This window comes from Salvia hispanica, chromosome 3 (assembly GCF_029641045.1).
Source record: "Salvia hispanica isolate PSC_SH4W2 chromosome 3, Shi_PSC_v1, whole genome shotgun sequence".
In the NCBI taxonomy this organism is placed as follows: domain Eukaryota; kingdom Viridiplantae; phylum Streptophyta; class Magnoliopsida; order Lamiales; family Lamiaceae; genus Salvia; species Salvia hispanica.
Window position 1 is genome coordinate 53471242 of NC_142694.1, and position 12811 is coordinate 53484052.

Below are 12811 nucleotides of genomic sequence, written 5' to 3' on the forward strand. Positions count from 1 at the left end.
GAAGTATATTGTGCATGTCTTATAGTCTACTATTTTTTTCATTTTCAGTGGAATATATTGTGCTTATAGTGATGTAAATTGAACATGCCTTATAGTTTACTATTTTTTCACTACAATGAAGTATATTGTGTATATAGTTAACTATTATATGTTTATAGTGAAGTATAATAACTTTACAGTGAATTATAGTGAAGCAAATATGCTCTATAGTGAAACAAATATGCTCTACAGTGAAGTAAATAGTCAACATAATATTTAATTTAATTAAAACGGATGAGCTTTATATTGAATATAATGACAAATATTATGAACTATATCATTTTCATACAAATGGGCATGAACGCTTGAAGTTTACAATAATTTTTCCACATCTATCTCCAAGTTGTTACTTCACTCTAAGCATAATCTGTTCACTCTAAACATAATATTGAATTTAAATGAACTGAATACGGTTTACAATGAACTAAATGAAACATGTTATGAATATATCAAATTGGTACATCTTCGCCTTCATAGACGCCAAGCTTCCAGTCATCATCTTGGCCTCTACTTTCGTTGCTCTAGATCTTTCTATTCGTCTTTCTTTAAGTATATCAACAGCTTTCAAAAGATTAATAGTTGTCCTGCCATTTATAGAAACTATAAGTATGGATCACAAACACTTCACTTTAACCATGAAATACTTCACTCTAAGCACATTTCACTTCACTAAAATGAAAGGTTAATTAAGTGTCACTCTAAATCAATAGCAACACTTGTGCCAATATAAAAAATCCTGGAATACTTCACTTTAACCATGTTTTACTTTTGGAAAAACAAAGCACTACAAGCATAGATGACAGACACTTCACTCTAACACTGGAATACTTCACTCTGACCATGTTTTACTTCACTGAAATGGAAAAACAAAGCACTACAAGCATAGATGACAGACACTTCACTCTAACACTGGAATGCTTCACTCTAACCATGTTTTACTTCACTGAATTGGAAAAACAAAGCACTACAAGCATAGATCACAGATACTTCACTCTAACACTGGAATACTTCACTCTAACACTGTTTTACTTCACTAAAATGGAAAAACAAAGCACTACAAGCATAGATGACAGACACTTCACTCTAACACTGGAATACTTCACTCTAACCATGTTTTACTTCATTGAATTGGAAAAACAAAACACTACAAGCATAGATCACAGACACTTCACTCTAACACTAGAATACTTCACTCTAACACTGTTTTTACTTCACTGAAATGGAAAAACAAAGCACTACATGTATAGATGACAGACACTTCACTCTAACACTGGAATACTTCACTCTAACCATGTTTTACTTCACTGAAATGGAAAAACAAAGCACTACAAGCATAGTTCACAGACACTTCACTCTAACACTGGAATACTTCACTCTAACCATGTTTTACTTCACTGAAATGGAAAAACAAAGCACTACAAGCATAGATCACAGACACTTCACTCTAACACTAGAATACTTCACTCTAACCATGTTTTACTTCACTGAATTGGAAAAACAAAGCACTACAAGCATAGATCACAAACACTTCACTCTAATACTGAAATACTTCACTCTGACCATGTTTTACTTCACTGAAATGGAAAAACAAAGCACTACAAGCATAGATCACAGACACTTCACTCTAACACTGGAATACTTCACTCTAACACTGTTTTACTTCACTGAAATGGAAAAACAAAGCACTGCAAGCATAGATCACAGACATTTCACTCTAACCCTGGAATACTTCACTCTAACCATGTTTTACTTCACTGAAATGGAAAACAAAGCACTACAAGCATAGATGATAGACACTTCACTCTAACAATGGAATACTTCACTGTAAGCATGTTTTAGTTCACTAAAATGGAAAAAACAGAGCACAATAAGCATAGATCACAAACACTTCACTCTAATAATATAATACTTCACTAAATGAAAAACAGAGCAGGTAGTTGTTACTCACGATCGGAGTCTACGGTTGTTGTTTTTCTTTTTTTCTATCGATCAAAACCTACACAAAACATAGAAGTAGTTAACTGTAGTTAATTAACTGTAAGCTAACATTTGTTCTGTTCAATTTGGATTCCATAATAAACTACTACATATATCACTTATTAAAAATTCTCGGCGTTTGGATTTGCAGAATTCTCAAAACTAAATCTAGATAAGAATGAGAAATCTAAATCAGAAACTAGTAGAACAACTTACATTTTGAAAAATCTTTCTATTTGGATTCATTGTTTGACTATGGATGGAGGCGACGACGATTGCAGCGATGATGGATGGAAGCGATGGCGACGATGGGTGGAAGCGACGACGACTATGGATGGAGGCGACGGGAAGAGCAGTGATGGCGGGAGATGAATTCTGCAAATGAGAAATTAATTCAATTGTTAACCCTAATTTTATTAGTGAAATGTCCATTATACCCCCGCCTTGTATAGTGAAGTAAATTTGTGATAGAGTGAACTGATTTCTCCTTCAAATTCGAAAATCTCATGTGTTAAAACTAGCCCTTGATTTTCTTGATCTTGTGGCTGTGATTTGTTCTCTAGTTATATACTTAAGGGGCATTTTCCCCATATCACTACTCTATATATATATACATATATATATATATGAGTTGGTCATTAACCCTTGTAATCCTTAAATGAGTGATAAATTGATTTGTTTACATGATTCTTTTTATAATTTGTTGTTTTGTATAGTTGATTACTTGATGTGTCTACAATTTGTCGTATCATTCTATTTTTTTACGTAATGGATTCGACATTGAACTGTGAATTTACCATATGAGAATTAAATTTCTGAGTAATTAAGAATGTTCGATTCAATTAGGCGTCGAACACACCACATTCTTAAGAACTGCACCGAACTACATACATCATTTAATAATAGATTTAATTAATTAAATAAATATTTATGAATATATAGTATGTGCTACTCATCCATCCCGGCTTAATTAAGACGTTTCTATTTTCACATAGTTAAATTATTAATACTATTAAAGTAAGAGAAAGAGAATAAAATAAGAAGGAAAAAGAAATAATAAAGTAGAAGAAATGATAAAATTAGAGAGATAAGAAGACAAAGTAGGAGAGATGACATAATTAGAGAGGTAGTAAGAAGATAATGTAGGAGAGAGAAGTGGGTTAATTATACCAAAAGAGTAAAACGTCTCACTTAGGTTGGGACTTACGGAAAAGAAAAAACGTCGTTTGGGAGCACACTATACCGATTTGACCGGTGAACCATAAATCAATAGTTTTATGGATTCGGATACTGATTTTATTTTTAAACATTGCAATCCATGCTATTTTATGCTCCCGTGTCAAATCACATAGGTGCTTGATGATTCTCTATTCGGGCGCATATTTTTCGAGTTAAAATTGGTAACGGCCCATTAAGTCAAAATTTGTAAAGGCCCAGCAAGTCAAAATTGGTATTGCTATTAACTTTTTTTTAGGGAGATCAACTAGACCCTAAACATTAATTTCTATTGAATTGGTTAAGACATAAATTTCTATTAAATTTTACGTTTTCATGTCATCCATTTATGTAATCTATACCAGTACAATTTGAACACATGGATCAAAACCCACAATATAAATCTCGAAATAAAAAATCGCAGCACAATCAAGGAGGCTGCTACATATTACTACTAATCTACTATACTAAATCATAATTAAGGCAGTGCACTTCAACATTAGATAGATATGTAGTACTAGTATAAATAGAACATCTATAATTGTTTATTAAGATGGACTTTGATACTTTGAGATAATTGTAACTTTGAAATAGCTAGGATTGCAAAAGTCCTTGTAATAAAGAGAAAATATTTAGCTATATATACACATCATCATACAAACATAGCCTATAAATAATTTGCATTATCAGCCACTAGCATGATGAGATATGTATATATTCCGAGGACAACAAAGGCCAATTTTGTCTTATAACTAATTACTACTCAATACGACGTGTCAACCGCCGAGTGTGAAATCTACTCTTCTTTCTTTCTCATCTTCACATCGACACTTATTTTATTTCCCATCTCCAGCCAGAATCAGGATCACCCTTATCTTCAAACTTAATTCCAGTCGCTTTCACCCCACTCTCATTTCCTATATATCCTCTCTATCTCCTAATCTTTAGTAGTATCATTATCTTTACTCCCCATTTAAGATTCATTATTTTAGGATGTTTTAGTGAAGATTTATTTTTCTATTATTTCTTATTACATCTGCCACAACTCAATTATAATTATAGTAGAATAAGTATAGCTTAAAACATCGACCATGAAAAATAGACTAATATACAGAGCTGACACCTGGTATGTTATATAGCAAGTGCTAGTGGCCCACCAGAAATCAAGATATACACGTTTAATTTTATTTGACGTAAAGACGCTTCCACAGAGCCAAATAAATGAGTGACAACAAACTAAGCCTTCGCTTCCCAACGTCCCAAAACTGTGGAAAGCATGTCTATCAATATTCAAAAGAGCTTCAGAAACTGTAGGAAACAAAGATTCAGCGATGACCAAATCAAGTCACTGGAGACGACATTCAAGACGGAGGCTAGACCGGAGCTACGCCTGAAGCATCACCTAGCTAACAAGCTTGGGCTGCAGCCACGACAGATCGCGATATGGTTCCAGAACAAGAGGGCTAGATCAAAGTCCAAGCAAATCGAGCAGGAATACAGTGTGCTTAAGTCCAACTACGATCACTTAGCTCTACAGTTTGAGGCATTGAGGAAAGAAAACCAAACATTGCTTATCCAGGTATCAGTTCTTGCTTCATATTTACTTTACTACAGGGGTTATAGGCTTAGATTAGATTGATGATCAGGTTCAGGTGCGAGCTTTCTTTATCGACTAATCCATTAACCGTTATATATTCTCAGTCTAATCTATCAGCTCCAAAGTAAATAACTAACTGTGATATGATATGAGTCTAAGCTTTTCACAATTCACAGGTGCAGAAACTCAGAAAGAAGGCTGATTGCGAGGAAAATGACAAGAATACATTGAAATTGGCAGCTTCTGAGATCCCAAGATTACTACTAGACATCAACGGCAATGAGATATGTGGTGAACTGAAAGGAAGAGTAGATTACCTGGAGGAAGAGGCAGATGCTGACGTTCTGTATATGGCTCAGATTGCTGAAAGTTCCTTACCATCGCCTCAAGACAGTTGTAGCTTAGAATCTTGTAATTTTCTTGATAATACTGGAGGTAGTGCACAGTGGTGGGACTTCTAGTTCTAAAATATAGAGTGAAGATACGTGTATGATCGATTAGGGAGCAGAGTATTATGAAGTAGGTTGTGTAAACTCATACTGCATACTTCTTCCAATTTTTATTTATGTTTGCTGTAATCACCCTGTAAAAGCAAAGCCATCTCAGATGGATTTTCGTGATCATAAGGCAGAATCCAGGATTAGCCTTGTGTTGCATTTAAAATATGACATTCTGTTCCTAAAGTAAAAAAAGAAGTAAGTCCAAAGGGAAAAAGTAAATATATGCTACCAAGGTAGAAACACATGCTGCCATGTAATATTTTGAAAAATATAGGACAGCCATAAATGAGGCTTAGATATTCACAGAGCAAGAAAATCTGTTCTAGCAAACACTTACCAAACCTTTTGCTTAGAGGCATATCGATTGTAACATGGTGAGATTTCAGACCCCAACCATCAGACTGCAATTTGTTAATTGAAATTCTTCCAGGAATTAGTACTAAAACTATATATTTTCATTGAGGTTCCGGAAAATATTAAATGAGCTTGCACAAGCAGTAGGAAGCCGAAAATTGGTCCTTCAAGCTAAAAGTTTTGGTTACTCAGTTACTCTGCTCATATTACAAAGAAGTAAACAACACAGTGGATGATTGAGAAAGTTTTCCAAATTTTCAAACATCTGGTCCTCTATAATTGTGATTTCTATCCACCTTATATAAGTATCCGAATCAACCCTGAAGCTTACCAACTGTTAACAAAATAGGAGTATTATCATAAGAAAATTACTATTCAGATTGAGCACTCAAGTTATGTAACATAGAAGAGTTCTTTTTAAGTCTGTCGAACACAGGAAAAAAAAAAGAAGCTTTTGCATTTTACTTGGCAATTTCAAATGTCAAATTTGTTAGCTTTGGGATGCCAACAGCAATCTTACTGACACATAATTGAAATAGTTTTTCTATCTGTGAAATAGTTTGAAGGCAGATTCAAGATGTTTAACACAGTATTCAAAAAGTCTGTTCTACATGCCCATAGCTCAATCATGATAAAATCTATATACTAATTCATATACTAATAAAGTTAAAGAGCTTTTTAAGAACACTGAAACACCTAACAAACATGGGGGAGTTGTGCGCAGAAATGTTAACTAAACAATTCACTGCTGCAGATGCAAAACGTATCTCCGAGTAAGCTTCATCGTCATCAAGAAATTACCTTATCTATTTCCATAGTCAGGTGCACTTCTTATATCTTATTAAAAAACCAAAAAGATCAAAATAAAAGCATTCAACTAATCAATTCAGATATAACATATAAGATGGTAAGATGGAAAAACCTTCTCCAATTGACACAGAATATATAGGAACCTAACAAATGCAGATGAGAAGTGCTGAAATATTACAAAAGCTCTGTCATCAATTTATCATATCATACAAAGATCCTTTCAACTATTATCTCCATTTTGATAAATCTCACGAAATTTCTCCAGATAAAACAGAAATAAAAGAAATGTCAACTTATCCTTGTTATTCCAGAAAAGTAAGAAAATATTAGGTAACTTCTAGCATTATTACCTTAAAAATTAGGAAACTTCCAGTCCACACTTAATCAATCCAAGTCCATGAGCAAAGTTTAGAACTAAAAGGGGACTAAAATAATCTGAAACCTCAGATTCACATATACTGCAAAGGCAACATTTTGAAATCCGTTGCATGCTTGGAATTTGGAAGTCAGAGACATAAAGATAACCAACAAGCATAAACGCATGAACGAGGCAACTGTGCAAATGCATTCATAAACAAAAACATAGACTAAAGTCATTTAGGTTATTGGGGATTGAACTGGTGACTAAAACAGGATATGTATATTCACCTGCAGTCATAAACTTTGGTCAACGTTAGTGTCACTTTATAGAACTAATTAATGCATGAAATTACAGTTTCCATAAATCAAACATAAGAGCCAATATTCTTGTAAACAAGCATTAGTCCTAAGGTTAGATATCTGATTATGGGCAATGCAGCCATTCAAAACATCATGTGTTAACTCATCTGGATTCAATCAATCATCAACAAAATAGATCTACATTCATGTGTTGCATTATTATTATAAAGAAGATATCAAAAACAGACTTTTTCTCAACCCTACTTTAGGACCTCCATCGTGTTACAAATTTTCAACATATGCCCAGCTCCAATTCAAAATTATTCCATTATGACCAATATAAACAACGAGAATTTAAGTATAATCCGTAACGCAACAAACTTAAATGTACAACTGTAAAATCAGAATCCATGAGACATCCATTCAAATGACCAAAGTTGATTACAGATCTAAGCGTAAGGCGTATATTCCTCTAAGCAGCATTCCAGAAATAGGCACATAAACCCTTGAATTAAATAATTGACTATAATGAATAACAAAGATGAAACAGCGAGGAGAGCTGGTGCACAAGTCCTAGGGTTCTATTGATCGAGGTCATAGCTTGAGCTTAGTTCTGCTCATGATCGAAGGCCTTGCCGGCGGTGGTGGGCTGGTGGCGATAGGTGAGGGTTTCTCCGGCGAGGTGTCGCTGGCCTTGTGTTAAGGAATGTTTCTCTAGGATACTGTAGCGTAAATTTAAATTTGTTAGTAATATATTTAGATTGAAATTGGAAATGTCTAACATTAAATTTTGTTCAACCTTTCCCTTTGAAAAATAATTCAAAAACTTTTGAAACGATAAATATTTTAATGTATAATTAGTAATTTAAGAAAAAAAAAATGAAAAATAAGAGAAATATAAAATAATATATTAAACAACATAAGTTTTAATGTATAATTAATAATTTTTTTATGGTGTCCGTTTCGAAAATAATAATCTAAAATAGTTACAAAAATTTCGCTTATGATAGGACTGATGGAGTATCCGATTCAATTTGGTTGTCATGGCCCGTGAGGCCTTGCCATCATTTGGATTTCAACAACTACCAATACTTTCAGTTAGCTCGTTGTCAATTTAAAAATAAATACTCCATCCATCCCATAGAAATATGTTTTCGACCAGTCCGACCGCGAACTGGCAAGCAGTCTGGTCCGGTTCACCTCTTTAAACCAGTAACATGTTGAACCGTTGCAAACCGTTTGAATCGTGAATCGGAAACCGGTTTTTACCATAAAATATCATAATTGTCCAGTTCACCTCTTTAAACCAGTAACATGTTGAACCGTTGCAAACCGTTTGAACCGTGAATCGGAAACCGATTTTTACCATAAATCATAATTTTTAAATTTTGTTACTTGAAGGATTTGAACTCAAGACCTTTCCTCAAGAAGACCACCGCTTCTACCACCCCACCACATGAACCGTGATAGTATTGAAGGATTTGAACTCAAGACCTAGGAGCACATTGAACTATCCATGTGGCTGAGAGCCCTCACAGCCCAGGCACAACGACGCAATTATCAGGGGCGCGCTCTACCACTGAGCTAATAGCCCGTCGTGCGAGCCTCCCACTGGGGGCCCACTATGTCAAAAGCGAGAGAAACCCCATCCCTCTCTTTCCTTTTGTCTCCTCCATGTCCCCACACGAGAGACATGGGGACGTAATATAAAACATATGACTAATATAATCCTTTGGATCTATTAATCTAATGGCATTGATTAAAAGCATTGTCGTACATTATTATACAATTTTCATACATTAAAGGGCAATTTAGGTATATTACTGTTACATCATTTATACTCCCTCCGTCCCAAGTTACGTGAGTCGTGTTCCATTTTAGATTGCCCCAAATTACTTGAGTCATTTCTCTTTTTGGCTAAAAACAAAATATCTAATCACCCTTACTTTATTCATACTTTTACTTTACCCTCTCTCATCTCTCTTACTTTATTCTCTCTTCCACTTTATTTAATTCATTCACTAAACATTGCCGGAAAGAAACGCCTCAAGTAACGTGAGACGGAGGGAGTATGAATTAGTACATTAATTTAATGTATATATTAATATGTTATTAATGTAATATTAATGTGTTTTAATGCATATGTCCTTCTACATAATGTAGATTATAATTTATTGAATTAGTGACGAAAGTTATATTCATTCCCCAAGAGTTTAGCAATCCATGAAGCTAGGGTGTAGTACCGATTCAGTAACACAACGTTCACTAGGATAATTTTGTGGATACACTACCATAGCCCTATGGATAAGTTAACCATAGGGGACTGGATTAACTTCCTCTGGTTAGTGAATGGTATATTATATGATGGTACTACACCTTAGCCCCATGGGCTATTAAACCCTTGGTGAATGATATTAACTTTCGGTCCTAAAGGAATTAATACGATGCTACAATACTTTCCGACTCATGAATTTGTGAATTTGTGGATGTTATATAGCTTTCATTCACAAATTCATAAGTCGGAAAGTAATGTATGATATACCCATGATAATGTATACATTATTCACTCAGATACACGTATATTAATGTGTGAGACTTGTACATTAAAATATCATTTTTATACATTAACATCATGTACTAATTGAACATGATGTACAGATATAAGTCATGTATAATTGTGCTTTACCATTTTTACCCTTTTCGATTACTTTATTAATTTTAAAATTTCAAGTGGCTTCCAAATCCACCATCAGATCACACCTAATCAATGGATAAAATTACTTTTCTTTTTTAATAGTTTTTTACACATTAATTTAAAGCCCTTCTTAATTATACATCAAACTTTGTTTTTTTTATCTACACAAACTTTTAATTCATGTGTAATTTTATATTTTCTTTTAGGTATACAACAGTAGTATTGAATTATAGACTAATTCATGATATTAATAAAGTATTTTTTTTTTACCAAAATCAACTAACAATTCATGTTTTAATTATATATATACGATAACTGACGTGATCTTTATCTATTTTTATATAATAATAATAATAATAACTTTTATCTACACTAATTATATATTTACTAAAAAATAATTATATTTTATTATTCACCATAGTCATTTTTTATATTTTATAATTTTACATATATAACTAATTATAGTTAAGATTTAATGTTTTTTTTTATGTATTTGTATTATTATTGCAAAATTTAATATATTTTATAAATTATATATTTAATTTTATATATTTATATTAGTAAAATGGTTCGAACAGTAGCTAAACCGGTCCGACCAATTGAACCATGGATAGTACCTTTGCCGTTCACTCATTGGTCGGTTTTTAAAACATTGTAAATTTGTAATTACTAGTATATCATTTAGTTTACATTCATTTTTTTATTTAACTTTATAACTTTAGAATTTCTAGAATATAAATTTTTATATTTTCTTAATTTTTCTCACAATGGTCCCTAAAGCTAATGTAATAGTGGAGTAGTATATGACAACGAAATTACTTTTCAGAAAACAACATCATTATTAGTTCTCCTTTTTATTTTCCATTTTAATTATTTTTGTTACAAGCATCGGGGAAAATAAGGCACAAAGACAATCATATACTTCTAATATAGGAGAAAAGTAGTAGTAGTTCCAGTCTTCCACCCCGTGCAGGCAGGCAGTTACACCTTAGTGGGATCCTGCATTTTCGATAGCGCCTTCTCGAATTGGCTCCACTTCTGCTCCAACGTACCGTTGAAACCGATGGACATCCTAATCAGCCCGGGCGAGATCCCGCACTGTTCCTTCTCCTCCTTGCTCAGCTCGCTGCTCGTGCTGCTCCCCGAGCACGACATGAGGGTCTCATAGTATCCCAAGCTCACTGCCACAAGCCCGAATTGGCTGCAGTTTTGGAGCAGTTTCAGTAGCCGGTTCGCCCTCTCCTCCGTCTCCATGTCCACGCATACCAGCCCTCCGTAGCCGTACTCCTTGATCGCCATTGACTTGAGCGTGGCATGGTCCGGGTGGTCCTCCAATCCCGGATAGATAACCTTGAGCCCGAGCTTCTTCATCCTCGTGGCGTACACTAGGGCCCGGTTGCAGTGCTCCTTCATCCTCAGCCCTAGGTGAGGCAGCCGGCCCGCCAACTCGAATGCCACATTCGGGTTCATCGTCGGCCCCAGCAGCATCAAGCTCCCGTCGCGAGTGTCCAACAATGAGTTCACAAAGCTTGCTGGTCCACACACTGCGCCTGTGTTTTATTTTATTATTAGGTTCATACTAGTATGAATTAGACTAAATAACTGGATTGTTGTATTATGATGAAATCAACCAAAAACACAGAATTTATGGACAAATTAAAGTTATGCACTGCTTTTTTTTTCTTTTAAGTCACTTGTATTCAAATAAACCAATAAGGACATCACGCCATATGGTCCCCGGCCATGATTCGGTCGGTTTCGATACCATCAATTGTAGACAAATGCTTTTTTACAGTCAAATAACTAGCCGACACATCGCTACTTAACTTATCAAGAAAGCACATATGAGGCCAAATAAATATAAGGATCAGGAGTGATGGATTACAAAAATAAGGAATCATGCTTTTTCTTGGGTCTGGATCATTAAGTTCGATTCTAAGTAAGCTTGGTTAGCCATGGATACTAACTTCAACAGAACCAATAGTCTTAGTATTTTTATCATTTTGAGTGTCAAGGACAGCTTCTATTTTTTTTTGATAAATTTCTATTTAATGAAGTAACCATCATTTTCACTAATACTGGTATGAAATAGGCAGATTAAAGGGGGAAATGTACCCGCGATTAAATCGGCTGCACCGCTAATGAACTTGGACATACTGTGCACAACGATGTCCGCGCCAAGCCTGGCCGGAGAGACCAACATGGGCGAGAAGGTGTTGTCGACGACGACGGTGATCCCCTTATCATGCGCCATCCTGCAGAGCTCCGGCACGTTAGCGACAGTGAGCGTAGGATTAGACATGGTCTCGAAGTAGAGCACATTAGTCTTGCCCTGGACCATGGCACTCCGCACCGCCTCATGGTCACGGATGTCCACAAACGACGTCGTTATGTTGCAGGTGCGCGGCAGGAAGTGCGCAAGCAGCGTGTGGGTCCCGCCGTACAGTGTGCGCGACGCCACCACGTGCCCTCCTGCGCTGCACAGCTGGAGGATCACGGAGGAGACGGCCGACATGCCGGAGGCTGTGCAGTAGGCGGCCTCCGTGCCCTCCATGGCGGCCATGAGGCGGCCCAGGTTGAGCACGGTGGGGTTGAAGTGGCGGCTGTAGAAGAAGAAGTCGCGGTCGGGGCCGAGCTCGCCGGTGAACATGCGACGCATCGTCTCAGGCTCCATCACGGTGAAGGTGGCTGAGGCCTCGATCGACATGTTCACGCCGCCGTGCTCACCGAACTCGTGGCGGGCATTGGCCAGTGCCGCCGCGGGGTCCTCTGGGTGCCGTGGCAGGGGCTTGGAAAGGGTGTGGTGCTTGGTGGCGGCAAGGAAGGGGTCGCAGTGGTCAGAGGAGGAGCTAGAGCGTTCGTTGCTGCTTACCACGGACGCCATTTGGAAGGTATATTTGATTTTTTCTTTGGCCTTGGAGAGTTGGAGAGTCGAGTGAAATGGTGGCTACTTATAGAGATTTA

The 12811-nt window shown here is 36.0% G+C and overlaps 2 protein-coding genes and 1 long non-coding RNA gene across 3 annotated transcripts; 1 reads left to right on the top strand and 2 right to left on the bottom strand.

The window, feature by feature from the left end:
- Positions 1 to 349: 349 nt before the first annotated feature.
- On the bottom strand, positions 350 to 2491 carry LOC148931079 (uncharacterized). Its single transcript, XR_016136510.1, has 3 exons — positions 2233 to 2491; positions 1988 to 2035; positions 350 to 623 (listed from the first exon to the last, which is right to left on the bottom strand). It is a non-coding gene; the product is annotated as an uncharacterized LOC148931079 (long non-coding RNA).
- A 1923-nt stretch (positions 2492 to 4414) lies between these two features.
- On the top strand, positions 4415 to 5471 carry LOC125212233 (homeobox-leucine zipper protein ATHB-16-like). The gene is made up of 2 exons (XM_048112334.2): positions 4415 to 4810; positions 5005 to 5471. The coding sequence occupies exons 1-2, from the start codon at positions 4508 to 4510 to the stop codon at positions 5287 to 5289; spliced, it is 588 nt and encodes a 195-aa protein (XP_047968291.1). The 5' UTR covers positions 4415 to 4507; the 3' UTR covers positions 5290 to 5471.
- A 5191-nt stretch (positions 5472 to 10662) lies between these two features.
- LOC125210797 (methionine gamma-lyase-like) lies at positions 10663 to 12780 on the bottom strand. The gene is made up of 2 exons (XM_048110392.2): positions 11963 to 12780; positions 10663 to 11397 (listed from the first exon to the last, which is right to left on the bottom strand). Exons 1-2 carry the CDS (start codon positions 12729 to 12731, stop codon positions 10829 to 10831), a joined length of 1338 nt encoding a protein of 445 aa, XP_047966349.2. The 5' UTR covers positions 12732 to 12780; the 3' UTR covers positions 10663 to 10828.
- Between the last annotated feature and the right edge of the window lie 31 nt (positions 12781 to 12811).